At 37.8% G+C, this 17,173-nt stretch overlaps 1 protein-coding gene across 1 annotated transcript in view; it reads left to right on the top strand.

Moving 5' to 3' along the window:
* cntnap5b (contactin associated protein family member 5b) overlaps window positions 1-15,409 on the top strand; it is a 124,909-nt gene extending 109,500 nt beyond the window's left edge. Inside the window, exons 14-21 of the mRNA XM_056448563.1 lie at window positions 522-740; window positions 2,126-2,365; window positions 6,940-7,164; window positions 8,635-8,768; window positions 11,474-11,561; window positions 11,750-11,953; window positions 13,197-13,265; window positions 13,586-15,409. Coding sequence (XP_056304538.1) covers window positions 522-740; window positions 2,126-2,365; window positions 6,940-7,164; window positions 8,635-8,768; window positions 11,474-11,561; window positions 11,750-11,953; window positions 13,197-13,265; window positions 13,586-13,788 — 1,382 coding nt within the window. The 3' untranslated portion in view covers window positions 13,789-15,409. The remainder of the gene's footprint in view (window positions 1-521; window positions 741-2,125; window positions 2,366-6,939; window positions 7,165-8,634; window positions 8,769-11,473; window positions 11,562-11,749; window positions 11,954-13,196; window positions 13,266-13,585) is intronic.
* The last annotated feature ends 1,764 nt before the right edge of the window (window positions 15,410-17,173 follow it).

The raw sequence follows: 17,173 nt of genomic DNA, 5'->3' as shown, positions 1-17,173 counted from the left end.
TTGTAATAGAAGATTGACAAGTATATTTTAACCCTATTCATCTGCAGTGTCTTGCAGTAAAGTCTACCTTTCACAAACACCTGTTAGCATATATGTTCTAAAATCACATACCACTCGAGTAGGTACTACATTTGAATTTAAACTTATTTCACAACCATTAGAAAAGCATGTTCTATATAGTATTTGTATAATTAGTATGAATGGAATTCATATGTACTACATCCACCATTTATCATTATCACATGGCCTTATTGCTTCAGTTCCGTTAGTTCTAACCCATTCATAAACCATCTTGGGTGGCCTAATGGGGTAGTGAATCCATTGGATGCACACACAATTTCTCCAGAAGTAGTTTTTTAAAGTTATTTGGGTACTTCTCGCCTACTGCTTTTCGAATACTATAAATTTGCGCACACTACTTGGCTCACATACTATAGAGTCTGGAAGTGCAGTATGCAAATTTGTACGCACCGATTGTGATTTCTCCATTTTTATTCTTTTCTACCTCAATATTCCCACAGCGCCCTCTGTGGTGACCTTCACATTTGACGTGGGCAACGGCCCGGTGGTTCTGACAGTAAAGTCTCACGTTCCTCTGAATGACAAGCAGTGGCATTACGTTCGAGCGGAGAGGAACGTGAGGGAGGCGTCGCTGCAGGTGGACCAGCTGCCTTTGCGCTTCCTGGAGGCGCCATCCGAAGGCCACACCCACCTTCAGCTCAACAGCCAGCTGTTCATTGGTAGGCACAGCCTTGAGTGACAGCAGGGCATCAGAGAATAATAGCCCTGTGCCTATACACAGATGTTCTTAATAGAGTTTAAATGCTAATTATTTGAATATAAAATCAAGCTTTGTTACTAAAGTCGGCATGAAATGGAAGTTTAATGGTCGTTTGTTGTTTATATTTGGGTAAACTGATTCTAGAAGCAACTTAATTTTGTACTGAATGGATTTATTTGTCATATTTACATTCAAAGCTTCTATTGAGATTTTATTGAGATATGTCTGTCGTCTTATTTTCCGTAAGTCCTTAACCTAAAATTTGGAACTTTTTGTGTATTATAGTTTATAGTTGTGTACAAGTCGCTAGACCACCCTCAAAGGTGCGTACCTCACCTTGGGCAAGTAGCACAGCGTTTTTTCACCTCATTGAAATCGTTTTTTGGAAACCTTAAGAGTAAAATGTTTTTGCTATCAGAAAGTTATATTTTTGTTAGCAGAAAATGGCTAGCTAGCAGATGCACACATATTCAAAGGCACAGGAAAAAGAAACAGATGCTGAATTACATGTGGTCAATTTGATCGTAATGGCCATTCAATGTAAAAGAAAAACTCTGAGCTCTTTTCTGTTTGGTCGTTTTGGTCAAATAACAATGTTGAAATATAAATGAATGAATGAAATATAAACCGAAGTAAACAAAATCGACACACTGCTACTTTAGCTCTCAGAAGAAAATTTAATTGGACAACGTTTCGACCTACAAGATCTCCATCAGGTCACAATGAAAAGTAAGAAAAAGTAATGAAAAGTAAGGTTACTATAGTTATATGGGTTTTATTTAAACAGAGTTATTAAATTACAAAACTTTAAAACGATAAAAATATCTGCCTTAGTTCTAATGTTAAACTATTGTATGAAAACACGACTTTGAGAAAACGATGGCGACCTTCCCTCCTATATTACACATTCTGTCTATGAGCGAATACGACTACTTGACAACCAAAACAACAATGGCAGACTACAGGGCTACGATTCTGTGGCTCAGGATAGTGAGTGACATCGCCATCTACTGGCCTGGCATGCAAAATACAGCATCTTTAGGATATATTTGAATATATGTGAACAGGGATTGTTTTGATAACGTCGTATATTTGTATATTATAAAACATTACAAACCTTGGATGAATGCAAAGCAATTGCAGCACCTTTAACCCTTTATAGAACACTCACTGAAATACTCGTTGGAAAAACTGAAGCGTTACTGGGCGTTATTGCAAGACTTTTACATTTTTTTAATGATTTATTTAGTTCATTGATTATTTATTTATCAGTTACTGAAGCCTGATAAAAGGTTAAAACATTTCTATATAGCATAACAGAAATGTTTTTTCTGTAATTCGCAGGAGGCACAGCATCGAGGCAGAGAGGATTTTTAGGGTGCATCAGGTCATTAAATATCAACGGGATGACGCTTGACCTTGAGGAACGGGCTAAAATGACCCCTGGGGTCAGTTCGGGATGTCCAGGTCATTGCAGCAGCCAAAACAGCTTGTGTCGCAACAGGGGGAAGTGTATCGAGAAGAGCAGCGGATACGTTTGTGACTGCACACACTCTGCCTATGGAGGACCTAACTGCAAAAAAGGTACACTGTTATTATTTGGGGGGGGATACGGTGTGAATTTATTTGTTGCTGATTTTAAGTTACATGCAATTTACAAGATTATTAGCTTCAATCAAACACATATCCGCCAGTTGCAAATGAAGTCAGTTTGTAGTCCTGCAACTCTGATTACATTACAACAACATTGGTCATGACTTTTGACATGAAAAGTTACATTGTTTACTTTGCTAGCGCACATTGTTTGACTTAACGTGAACATGCAAGCTAATCCATGAAAAAACAATTGTTTTGGTAATTATCAATCAAAATCTGACCAATCAAACTTACAGCAGTCCTTCTAGCCACAGCAATCCCGTAGCCACATCTCTCCAACCGTTAGTTTGCTGCAAGTGAAAGACTAGAAAAGGAGCTTGTGCCTCATTCACACTGGCAGCGACTTTGTAGCTGCCTTTTGCTCTGGGTGGCGATTGAAACCATTATGGGCGTTCCCACCTTGAGGTTACTTGGGTAACGTTTATGTGAATACTTAATTACATAGATGATCAAGAAAAAAGTGTGTTCTCTGTCATTGCGGCTATTTATCTGCTGCAAACGCAGGTCTGTGTAGGTCTACAGCACTGAGAATACAACCGGCCAGCTGAGTGAGGATCATGTGAGCTCTACTGGTGCTCCTATTGGCTGTCGCTTAAGTCGCTCTTCATTTGCATAAAGTTGAAGGATTCTCTACTTTGCTGCGACACTCAAAGCGCCCATCTTGTCGACAAGTCACTGTCGCTCGCATAGATGGAGGTCGTCGGATTTCTATTAAAATGAACGGTTGATTGACGATTTGCTGCTGCGAGTTGCTCGTAATGTGAATGCAGCTTTAGTATTCAGTTTCAGTCGGAAGTATGTCATCATACCGAACAAAGAAACAACATCAGTTTTTGGTTCACGTGGAGTTTAATTCTATTGTACTAGCATTAAAAAGACTTTCTGAATTTTTGGCTTTACATTTTGTTGAATTAGCATTAACAAAACTTCTTTTCTTTTTTACAATATATACATATTAGTGCTTACGAAGTTTCATTTTTTCACTTAATTTTGTTGTATCAACATTAACAAAATTCCCATTTTTAAAAAATTTTTGCAGTCAATTTTTGTTATTTTTGCACTTAATTTTCAATTAAATAGTTTTTTATCAATGTTAAATGCTTTTTGTGTTACCTTTTGTTCTCACATTTTATTTTTGTAGACATTTCATTAAAAATAATTTGGTTATGGTTATACCTATACTGTATTTTCACAGTAAAATGTCAAATTACATCTAAAACAAGATGCTAACTGACCATCTCAAAATGACAAACCCGTCCCTCTCCGACTATGACACAATCTCAGTGGTTTCAGATTGTCTTGCTGCTCAAGGGAAAGGTTCATCATCAAAACAGTTTGAAAAAAATGTTTGTTTTTAACTTCAGCGTCCTCCTTACTCTTCCACACCGAATCAAAGAGCCTTCCAGAAGGAGGACGTTTAAAAGCTCAGTAACCTTGATTTCTGCAGACGCCGCCGTGCCCACAGATTGCACCTGATCAAAGCTGATCGAGATAAAACATGAGATATTCAGCGCCGCTCTGCTCTTCTCTGTCTGTCTCTCTGTCTCCATACGACTTGCGCTTTTGACCAGGAATTTCACTCAAAGGGCTGCAATCTGACCAATCCCAGTGGAATTGCATTAAATTCGGTCATTTTTGCGCTAACAAATCATCCTTACGTCTTTGTAATTTGGTCATATTAGTGCTTTCAAATTTAGCTGTCTTTGTTGTTATTTTAGCACTAATATAAGGCTTACTTTATGAGGGTTTACAAAGCATTCTGTTTTTTCTATAATTTTAAGCAATTTAGCTTTACCAACGCTAACAAAGCATCCTATTATTTTTGTGAATTTTGTTTTTCTAAATTTTTCCCAGATTATGTTTTACAGAGCAAGGAAATTTTCACAGTATGTCTGATAATATTTTTTCTTCTGGAGAAAGTCTTATTTGTTTTATTTCGGCTAGAATAAAAGCAGTTTTTATTTTTTTAAACACCATTTTAAGGACAAAATTATTAGCCCCTTTAAGCTATATATTTTTTCAATAGTCTCAAGAACAAACCATCATTATATAATAACTTGCCTAATTACCCTAACCTGCCTAGTTAACCTAATTAACCTAGTTAAGCCTTTAAATGTCACTTTAAGCTGAATACTAGTGTTTTGAAAAATATCTAGTCAAATAAAACTATTATGTTTAGAAATGTGTTGAAAAAATCTTCTCTCCGTTAAACAGAAAATAGGGAAAAAAACAAGGGGGCTAATAATTCAGGGGGGCTACTTCTACTGTGTAAATATATATATTCAGCCAAATTATATATATTTAGGTTTGTCTTTTTTGGGAATAAAAAAAATCTAATTTAACCTCTGATGCTGCGTTCACACCAGATGCGGAATGCGCAAATAATTCGTGATTTTCATGTGCAAATACACATGTGAATATTTTGAGTTTACTCGCTTCATTCGTGCGTCAAATTCGCTTCGTTCACATGTCAAATTCACTTCACAATAGACGTAGATTTGCATCAGCTTTTTAGCCATTAGCTTCATTGCTAAATGGCAAACATGGATTTTATTGAGAGATTAGCTGTGCTTTAGGAAGGCTGAAAAACAGCATAGATTCATTCTAGGTCATGTCTGAATCCACTAGATCCAGAGGAGCACCCAGCTCTGAGTTTATCAACTCTTTCAGAAACTGTACCTGGATGATGAAAGCTTTCAGTGGTGCTTCCGACTGATCCCCGCCCAGTTTGATGAACTGTTGTCTGGTATCGGCAGGAGGATTTCACCTCTGGATACCAACAACAGGCACTACGTCATAATCTCGTCACTAATAGAGTAAGCGTTTAAAATAAAAATATCTACTTTTGTATTCAGCAGAAAAAAGAGACTCATAAAGGTTTAAAAACACTTATAATGTAAAATATTGTTAAATGTTAAATAATGTTAAATATAGCTTATAAATGAATATTCTGTACATTTTTTGGGTAAACTGTCACTTTAATGGTCACCCCACACTGAAAAAATGATGTCTGCAAAACTGTTGCAAACAATTTATTTGGGTTGAATTTAAACCAACAAATTAAATTGAATAATGTTCAACTCAATTCGTTTGTTTAAATTCAGCCCAAATAAATTGTTTACAACCCCTTAACTTAAAAAAATTGAGTAAATCCAAGGAATCATCTTTGAATCATTTTTTTCAGTGCACTTTTTGCATCCCCACCTGAAAGTGATATGTAATATGTGCATATGCATGTAGTTTGTCAAGATAAGTTCAGGGTTTGATCAAATTTATGAATTATTGTTTGATTTTAATTAGTCTTGTCACACTTCTGGAATTCGATCCCAATCGGTACTGACATTTTAAAAACGTTCATTTCCTGCTAAGATTTTAGCGCGTTTTTAAACAGCACTGATTTGCCATTGTGTTCATGTGCTCAACAGAAATGACTGTGATTGGCCGTGAAAAAGTCATCAATTCACCAAACTCACCACTGTTTACTGAGTGTAAACTCAGAGACAGGGCTACTGGCATGTTTTAAAGCCATGAAAATCAGTCAGTTTATCAGCGAATGACTCGTATATCAGCTCAAAAACACACAAGCTGATCTTTACAGCTTTAAAATGCTCAAGTGTCCCTGTATCTGTAGTTACAATCAGTAAACAGCAGTGAGTTCATTTCTGTTGAGCACGTGAACTCAATGGCAAGTCAGCGCTGTTTAAGAACATGCTCAAACGTTATCGGGAAATGGACGTTTTTTACATTTTCAGTACCGTTTGGTATCGAATTTCAGTATCATGACAACACACATTTGAATATGGACCAGATTATGAATCTGAAATACAGGTTTTTACCTATATACCTATAAAATCTTTAATAAAATCTCAAATTACATCTTAAGCAGACTTGCAAAACAGTTCTTGAGTTGACATCTTTGTAACCTTGATTTCTGCAGACACTGCTGTGTCCACAGATTGCACCTGATCAAAGCTGAGTAGGATGGAACACGAGCCATTCAGCGCAGTTCTCGATACGACTCGCGTCCATGACCATGAACCACGGTTGTTTGGATGAATTTCGCTCAAAGGGCTGCAACCTGAGCGGTCCCAGCAGAGCCTCCCTGCCCATCACATTCAATGCTAAACCTCTCGCCTGTCAATACAGCCTTTATCACATTTGATCCTGTGATACGCCAGACAGCCGAGCCATTCAGCGCTCCGTGAATGAGGCTTTGCATTTTCTTTATTGGACTCCAGAGGGATGGTGTTTCCATCCTGATAATATTATGAGTAAATGAACACCATGAGATGCCCCAGGGGTCGGTTTCAGTCCAAGCATAATTTTGCATTCATTTAAAGTTTAAATGATTCATTTCCTCCGCATTTGTCCATTCAGCAGAGTGTCCTTGGTGTTCGACAGCGCATTAATATGCTGATATGGAAACAAAAACAGCAAAATCGCTGTCTAGGATCTGCCCACGAGCGTTTGCGACAATGTTTTGTGTTTTTCTTCCTTTGCAGAGGTTTCCGTGTCATTTGAAAGCGGGTCCTCGGTGACCTACACCTTCCAGGAGCCGTTCTCTGTGATGCGCAACCACAGCCGTCAGTCCTCGGCGATCTTCGCCCAAAGCAGCAATTCACGAGAGAGCATCGCTTTCAGTTTCGTCACGACTCAGACGCCTGCCATGCTTCTGACCGTCAACACCTATCATCAGCAGTACATGGCTATTATTCTGACTCACAATGGTATTTATAGTTTTATATTGATTTAGCTGAGTTCAAGTCATCTTGTTTTTCATCTCTTTGAAAAAAAATGAATGTAATATAATTTGACTTTTTTATTGTTTTTTTTTCCGTGCAATTTTATTTTTTAAAAACATATTACTTTAAATTATATGCAGGGTTGGATTAAGAACACATTGGGCTCTGGGGCTATAGCAAATCCAGGGGCCCCTTTTATTTTTTAACTTCAAAAACATATATATATATATATATATATATATATATATATATATATATATATATATATATATATATATATATATATATATATATATGTATATATATATATGTGTATATATATATATATATATATATGTATGTATATGTATGTGTGTGTGTATAGTATATATGTATATATATATGTATGTATATATGTGTATATATGTATGTATATATGTATGTATACATATGTCTATACACATTTAAAAGTTTAAAAATCTGAGCCATTTAGATCAAATAATTAAATATACAATGTTTCTCTCACTCTTGCTACTGTGCACAAGCTGTCAGCTGTGAAGCCAAGCAAAAGTAAATCAGGTTTAAAATAAAAATGTAATTCAAAAACATATACGACGGCTTAGAAAGTGAAACCAAAAACCAATTGCTGGACATTTTAAGAGATTTATAAACCCCGACGGGCGCATTTTTAAGTCCCAAAAAGCCCCGTCTCTGTGGGTCTCTGCAGAGCATGTGAAATTGTCTTTAGGAGTGTTGGCAGTTCTTGCGCAGATACAAAGAGAAGTAGGAAACATGTAGGGTGAGAGGAGATTTTCCACTGGTTAATCAATTGCTGATGTTTGGCTATTAGGTGGATACAAAAAAGTGCAAAAGGATAATAAAAATAAAAAATATATTCGGGCGGCCATTAATATTCCTGGGAGGCCTGTTCAAGTAAAGTCTATGTGTGGGAAGCACTGAAACTTTTAGTTTTCATTGTAGTTACTGTAGTTGCAAGCAAAAACAAAGAAAATCAATTGTCAGCTGATGATTGGTTGTAGTTTTAAATTTCAATTTCAGTTCAAGTTAATCTGAAAATATTTAACCAATACTTTTTTTGCAAGTTAAATTAAAAATCGGGCTCATTGCAACTTTCTTTTTAATAATTTCAGCAAAAATTGTATATATTTGGATTTAGTCTACTAAAACAACCTTATTTTCCTGTTATGGCATGCGCCAAATCACAGCATTGTATTGTCCAATCAGAGCTGTTTTATGATTACCTTCACACTGTCAGTAGATGATTACTACAGTGATTGTGATGATTGGAGAGGAGCATCTTTTTTTTTCGTGTTTCTAATATTACAAAACAGCGGTCAGGCCAGCAATTGCCCTCATCAGTGAGGAAGGAAATGAGCCTGAGAGTAAGTTGTGCTGACTTGATTTTGTCTCACTTATGTCTGCCTGCCTTTTTCACGTCTCATTGGCGTCCTGCAGGGAGTTTGCAGATTTGGTATCGGCTGAACAGAGAGAAAGATCCTGATATCTTTATGCCAACTTCCCTTAATTTGGCCAATGGAGAGCTCCACAGGGTCCAGATTCATAGAGAGGGACGGGACATGTATGTCCAGGTGAGTTGTGCTGGTTTTTAAAATAAGTGAAACTAATTTGGTAATAAATTGAGACTATATGATGTTCTGTTGCAGCTACTAAACTTAATAAAGAACGTTACATTACTTAATAAAGATGTAAGTCATAGACATCGACTACTTTACGTGAAAATAGAATAAATTACACAGAAAATAAATGTAGGTTTTTGACATGTACGTATATATAGGTGTGATTGCACCAGGAAGGAGGGGAAGTTAGGACGATTCTAAGGGCCCATGCCGTTTTGGGGCCCCAGAGTTACTATTTGGTGGCCCAATCAAATCCCCCACCTCCAACCCTGCACCCACTCTTCAATTTCATCTGTGACACTCACCTAAAGCCCCCCTTCTGATCTACACTTTCATCTGCAACACCTCCTCCCCAACCCCCAGCCTCTGCCGCCCTTCAATTTTGTCCACGACATCACCCCACCCCCCACCCCTCTTCACTTTCGTCCACAACAGCCCCCACCTTTCAAGAATGTGGTCAAAGGGCCCGTACTGGCCAGCGGTGCCCCTGATGATCAGTCTTGGCTGGTCCCTGGAGTGTACAGTCACACTGGTGTGATTAGGACGTTCATTGCGTCATGTGACCAGCTGCTAAATTCAAATCTGCTTTCCCTGGATGGCTCCTGTTTTGCGAAAGAAAGTATATCATAAGTAATGTAGTAAATCCAAATTTATGAGCGTTTTCAAACAAATAACATTCATATTCAGTTTCAGACATTTAACATAATTACTAGCAAAACATGCCCACTACAAGATACATGGAGATGGTATAATAATTATTTTTAAACATTATCGGACAAGGCTTTTTTATATCAGATGCACACTACTTATGTTACCAGAATATTTGTATATTTTTTCTCAAAGTTAAATGTAGTTTTAGAAACTAATTTCGAGAGGAACATGAGCAGGTCTCTCATCTGCAATCATCGATAAACCAGATCAAACCAATCAGATTAATCCAAGCCTAGAATAAATAGCCCATTTCACCTTCCCTCATATTCATTTTTTGAAGAATCCCCTTGTCCTCCCAATCCCCCCCTCTTCCTCCTTTACCAGCTCTCGAGAACTACCTGATCAAAGTCCACTTTACATACTAACCAACCAGGCGAGAGCCCTGGGCTCATTTATCTCTGAGCTCAGGGTTCTCTCCCGGGACAGCATGCCAAACCTGCAATTAGTATCAAGCAATATCTAAGCATGAACTCTTGAAAAAGCCACTTACTTTTGTAGATTTCAGAAGTTGATGAACCTACATGTTGTAAATCCAGCAGCTCTAATCTTTTCACTGAAGCGCAGAACCCATCATCTATTATAGATCAAACAATAGGTGCATCCCAAATCGCATACTTATGCACTATTCTATGCCATTTTGTAGTATAAATAGTGTAAGTAATGCGTTCACACTGAAAACTTAGTAAATAGTAAGTGCACTTTAATTACCCAGATGATGCACTCATCCAGTCTGTAAAATGAAGTGTGGAATGACGGACACTTCACGCACTCAACGACCGCAGTTTTGCTCAGGTAGCGGAAGGGGCGGGGCTAACGGGTGCACATGTTGGATAACTTTATTTATTTTGGATTGTGGAAGCAGAATTCTACTACGAGAGTGATTATAGCGTCTCTGTTGGTGAATGTGGTTATACTAATGGCAGGTGTTATTGGGTAGTTTGGTCGTTTATTTACACTAATTTGGCAACCATCAAACATCATCAGGGAAACAGTTTGAATTTCCGCTTAGTAAAAAAACATGTTCGATTTGGGACGGCACTACATACATATACTACGCTGTTGAGTGTGGAAGTGCATAAGTACATAGTGCATAAGTGTATAGTGTGCCATTTGGGACGCAGCTACTATGATCACTATTAACCTGTTTAAAAGATGAATGCATGCAAAGATATTTCTCAATACAATTAGAACTCAGAAAAGGGAAAAAGAAACAAACACACTGTATACATAAATCATGACTCCCTTTAAAAAACACACACAGAGGGTCAGCAAGAGTATTTAAAACGTATATGAGTAAAAAGGTTAAAAGGTTTGTGGTTAATTATGCAATAATGTATGAAATGTAGGAAAGTATGTATGAATGTATAACTAAATTGTACTGAAATTCAATTAAGGACGTGGGTCACCTAATGCAACACAAACATTTAGGTTGCAGTCATGCAACAATTTATGTTCTGCAAAAATTATATTCTGTTTTATGCAGACATTTCACCGAAATTTCTTAAAAAATGCTGGTCATGTTCACACACCAATTTATATACACAAAGTTTTATGAACAGATTTCACAGTCATTCAGTTCAAGATGTCTGTACGCTCACAGTCATGCAACAATTTACATACCAATAGATTTATGAATAAAAGCATTCCTCTCAATTGATTTAGATCAGATTTGTTTTCAGTCTGAAGATAAAGTACCTTGATGTGCATGGCTGATGATAGATTGAAGTTTTGTACCCACCCTGGTAACACAGGCTTTATGAGCAGTGCTTAAACTCAAGGATGTCATCAGTATTCTCCATGTAGTGTTGCAGATTAACACAATGTCTTTTGTCTCACACCAATAAAATACCAGAGTATTTGTAGAATCCTGCGAATGTCACGCCACATCTCTCTCTCTCATTCTCTCTCTCTCTCTGGTTTTTCCCTCTGTATCCTTTTCCTTTTAGATTGATAAAGATACCAATCTGAAATACAGCCTGTCCACGGACAAAGAGTTGATCACGATAAGGTCTTTGACATTGGGGAAAGTCACAGGTAGGCGGTTTAATTAAACTCTAAGATTAAAGCTGTGGGTGTGCAAGCTTGTGCTTAACTGACTGATTCACCACTCCAACTCACCTTGAGATAGTTTATGGCCAGGAATCCTTCATTTAGCACCATTTTTTGCTAGTTGCGGGGACAAATATTGAAGATCCTCCTGAGAGTCTCCTTGTTGCTGTCAGGTCGAGCTGGTGTTGATGAAGAGGTTCTGCTGGCGGGATCGAGAGGTTTCATTGGCTGCCTGTCTTCGGTTCAGTTCAACCATTTGGCTCCTCTCAAGGCGGCCATATTAAATCGAGGAAGTTCGTTGGTCAACGTCCTTGGTAACCTGGTAGAGTCCAATTGCGGGGAGCTTGCGGACAAGTCTTCATCCAGATCTTTGTCAGGTTGGTCAAACTATCATAGAGTCTTATGTTTTGAATGAATTGCAGGATGAACGGTATCCGATTTCCCCCTACACTAGTGCATCTTTATTTTTATTAATTGCTGGGATCAGATCATGTGTACACAATGCTGAATCGCACATAGGTTCTTAATATCAAATGAAAATCGAATATTTTGCACTTCATGCCAGGATCCAATATCTCTTAAGCATATTTTAATAAATTGTACTAGTCTCCTAGGAAATTATATTACTCAGCAAACATTATCCAAGACATTTTTACCATCAGAATCCATTATAGAGTTTTGATCCAAACCTAAAGTCTATATATGAACTTTATTAGTACTTCACCTTGTTACTTGCCCTACAAAATAGACAAGGAAACTAGGAGTGAGTTAAAGCAACCAGGAAACTAAGTTAAAGCAACATTCAGCCTACTGTACCAATGTTGCCAGGTTGACATTTAGTCCCAATCTCAATTCTATTTTTGTACCCCAACCCCTTTGCCCTTAAAACCAAGTGTGAAGGAGAAGGGCTTCAAAATTCACTCTTAAAAACTGGGACAGCACTACAGCACCTGCACACGTCATCATATGTCATCGCAATCTCGTGCTTCATATGAGATCAGACGATCACTACTGCTGTAGTTATTCCAGTTGTGTTTTTTTGGGGGGGGTTTATCTTCAGAAAATCACTGAAAGCATATATTATGTTATCATAACTATATAATGTGGCAATAAGATCGTAACTTTCCTGCGCATTTACACAGTGGCCATATTCATCTATGTAAACACACCAAAAACAACATTAACATCACTGTAAAAAGCTCATTCCCAGCCACTAGACATTTCTGACAGGGTTTTCCAGTGTCATCGAGTGTCAGAATGTTGTGGGACTGCTATACAGGAGTTAATATTATGGATTATAGATAGCGAAATTTAGCAAAATTTAAAATACTAATTTGTGGATCTCCTTACTTCCGGGTGCAGCTATCCTGCCGTTGTGGCTGGTGTATTCTGGGAAATTTTCTTACCCCTTGGTTTCGAGTGTGGTCCTGAAAAATTTCCGTTCGAAGGGCTAATCTACCCCGTTCCCTTAGCCCTAGGCCTTCAAGCTAAAGAGAATTGGGACACCCCTACCCCTTCATGGGAACGCGCAAAACGAGGGGTAGGGGTAAGGGCTAAGGGGTAGAACTGGGATGGGGCCTTAATATAAATTCCACATCTCTTTTTTTGGTTTATTCACAGATTCCGCAGATACAGGAAGTAGAGGAAAGAAGCTTACAAATGCTCAAAATGACTCTGCAGTAATTGGAGGTAGGTGTATGTCTCCTGCTCCCATTTCGAAAGTAAAGGTTGTGTAAAATTAGACTTTAACAAGAATTCACGAATATCTTTCAGGGTTGTATCTCATCAACTTTTGGTGGAGGTTGAGGTTTAGTCACGTTAGCAACTTTTTGTAGGCAAAAATGTTTTTCCTGGGAAACTTTCTCATTCCTAAACTCAAAATAGCACAAACCCCTTCGGAAATCATCCAATTTTGACGATGAATATTTATCAGGCAACAATAAATGTGAACACATCTGAATTGTTAATTGTCTGCAGTCCACAAGTGGCACTTATTCTGTCTCTCACAGGTTTGATAGCAGCAGTAGTGCTCATTACCCTCTGCGCTGTGGCTGTGATGACCCGTTTCCTCTACCGCCATCGACACGACCGTACCCGGCAGATGGCCCCCGTCAAGGAGAAAGATCACCAACCCCGGCCAGAACTCAGATACCGGGCCGAGCTGGACCTCCACAGTGCCATGAGAGACAGCAGGAAAGAGTACTTCATCTGACCTATGGCATATAAACCTTGTGACCTCCACTGAGTCGCTGTGACCCTGCGCTGTGCGCCAACTCTGTGGACAGGGATTGGGGACAGGAAGTCAGCTGAGCCTTGTGGACACAGCCAGTGCCCTTCAACCCACCCAACCACTGTCCTTTAGCATCCAGGATTCAGGGAACAGAAAGTACACACCACAGAAATGTTGAATTACGGCTGTATGCAGATGGATTTTGACAGCCTGGGTTCATATCAGTTGTTCTTTGCTGCGGTTTTAGACAAAGAGTTAGAAGATCAGGTGGCTTCAAAGCTCAGAAGCCGTACCCAAACATGGCCTTCAGCCCTTCGCAGAGGATGGAGACTCAAATGTTTAAAGCGACTCTTTTGCTTTCAGGGCTAATTATTTAACCAGACAACAAAGAGATTACAGAGTCGTTTGTGTGCTACACATGCGAATCACTCTGGCAGACAAACAAACACTCAACGGTTTCCATTCTGTGGACCGTGACCAATCAAACGGCTCTGGTGCGGTACTAATCCAGCACGAATGGTCTTGTTCAGCCATGGGCGAGCACGATGTAGTGATGCAAATAAAGTGGGTGATGTTACCACTGGAGCTCTTTCACTTCCTCATTCCTTTGCTCTGGTTCTCCTTCATACATTCATCCCCTGTTTCCTTTCCCGAGGACCACCTGAAAAGTCATTTGCAACGGATTTAACGTATCACTCATGTGAAGAAAGGGAAGAGCAGGAAAAATTCATTGATTGAATCATGATTGGGTCATGACATATGGGCATTGCACTCTAGAATGGAGGTTGGTTTTGGAGTAGAGGGATTGATTATAATATCCGAAAAGGGGATGGATCAAGTTTATTTTGGTAAAGATTCAGATTTTTGGTTTGGTTCCTTTTTTGAATTTGGAATAATGTGCACTAGTATTGTTCAAAATCAGGGTTGAGGGGCTATAAAAGAGCTTGTCCTTTATTGGTAGTTGTAATTGTTGTCTGGGGGAATGGATTCATGTGGACTTTATTGAACACAAATCCTTGTAGTCCAAGTTGATCTCTTAATCTTCTTGGGCTGTTCTGCTACATGGTCAAGACTATACATTTTGTGGTGCTAAATGTTTATTTAGCCAACTTGAAAGGGTGTTTTAGCATATAATGGTCACAGAACTCTAATTTTAATTTCATAAGGTCTTTAAGGAAAGTTATTGAGTCAATTGTGATTTTATGCTGTCTTAAAATCTAAGACTTCCTCATTCAGTGCATCTGTTCCTGGTGCTGTCGCTTTGCCACAAGCTTTTACAGATTTCCTGTTGGAAATGCGTGTCTGATGCAGGGTGTTTCAGGTCCTAATGTGACCCCTGTACTCTGATAGCCAATAGCCTTGTGGCCAAATCTGAGATCAGTGATCAGAACCAAAAAAGGATGTTCTACTTGCATAAATCACATTAAGTAGGTCTCAACCACAAATGCGTACATGCGTCTTATACACTGACAAAAACAAGTTCTGCAAAATAGCTTTTGTATGCTTTCCTGAAAAAGAAGATAAAGCATCCTCAAAACAACGTTAAGGACAAGAAAAAAAATAGACCTTGAATATAGTCGTTTTAATACCCTATTGAATTTCATTATGCCCCCCCTATATATATATATATATATATATATATATATATATATATATATATATATATATATATATATATATATATATATATATATATATATATATATATATATATATATATATACAGGGCGTGACATTAACTTTTTTGATCACCAGACACTGTGGCTAGTAGATTTCCAACATTACTAACCACTCGCCATTTTCACTAGCCACAATTTTGTAAAAAAATATATTTTAAATGCATAAATTTGACTTTGACATGCTGAAATTACATGATTTAGATTTTGTGTTATGTCCACATGCCTCCTCAGTCATTTCACTGTTTTGTGTCATGTATGAGCTTACTCACGAGCAAATTTGTTGTGTTGCATTGCAATTAGTTTTTATTTCACATTCTTCTCAGGGTTCAAAATTAAGGATTTACCAAATTTATCTCTGACCAAACCAAAAATAAATAATTATTTCTTAGCCACAAATTTTAAATGTGTCAAATCAAGCAAAATATAGCTGCATACATGCACTTTTTAATTCAACAAAACTTTTGTTATAGGCACAGTAATCTGTCCTGGCTAAACGTCCCAGACCACCAGTTAACTACACATAAATGGGGAGTTAATCTCATATTAAAGCAATGTTATTGTAAAAAAAAAAAAAGATAATTAAATCATATTAACAAAAATGACTGTAAGCAAAGGAAAGCAGGTACACAACATACCGTAAGTGATAATGACACCCGCCAACGGGTAGATTTCAGCGGTGGCGGGTAAGACAGACACTCCCACTAGCCACATTGGCTGGTTGAAAATAATTTTCCCAGATAGTAATTCTTAAAAGCAGGGTTCGACAATAATGATGATCCAATATGCATGCAAAGGCGATCTTAGAATTGAGAAGCAACACGACTGACAAAAATAATTGAGTTCGCAACTTCACGTGAGCAAAGCAGGTGAATACTGAATGAGAGGATAATCACACGCGGGAACAGCTGAGGTGATGCGACTGTTTATATCGCGTGCGCGCTCCCGTTTCCTTTCGTGAAGCAACTGTCTAGAAACACAACAGATGCGATCGGTTCTCTTTCAAATAGACTAGACAAAAAGTGATGAACATGCACCCACAGTCTTGCTGCTTTCGAGATTTACAGAGTTGACTCATTGTAAGCAGCGCCAGTTACTTTCGCTTTAACCATTCTTTGAACAGATTATTTATGGGTCTAACATTACCCGTGTGTGTGATCATCCTTTCATTATCACACAGGATGTTTTTTACCTGCTTTCTTTTGCGTTATTATGGTTGAATTATCATTTTCACAATAACATTGCTTTAATGGGAGATTAACTCCCCATTTATGTGTAGTTAACTGGTGATCTGGGACCTTTAGCCAGGACAAATTACTGTGCATATGTTTTGTTAAATAAAATCTATAGTATACAGCTATATTTTGCTTGTTTTGACACATTTAAAATTTGTGGCTAAGAAATAATCAATTGTTTATGTTTGGTGTGGTCAGAGAAAAATTTGGTGAATCCTTCATTTTGAGCTCTGAAAATTGTTAAAATTATGTTAAAAAATTAATTTTAGCATGTCAAAGTTATATTTATGTGTATAAAATATATTTCCCAAACAATAAAATTGTGGCTAGTGAAAATGGCAAGTGGCTAGTAATGTTGGAAAACTACTAGCCACAGTGGCTGGTGATCAAAAAAGTTAATGTCAAGCCCTGTATATATATATATATATATATATATATATATATATATATATATAT

Source organism: Danio aesculapii, chromosome 22, assembly GCF_903798145.1.
Source record: "Danio aesculapii chromosome 22, fDanAes4.1, whole genome shotgun sequence".
In the NCBI taxonomy this organism is placed as follows: domain Eukaryota; kingdom Metazoa; phylum Chordata; class Actinopteri; order Cypriniformes; family Danionidae; genus Danio; species Danio aesculapii.
This window is presented reverse-complemented; position numbering and strand designations above follow the sequence as displayed.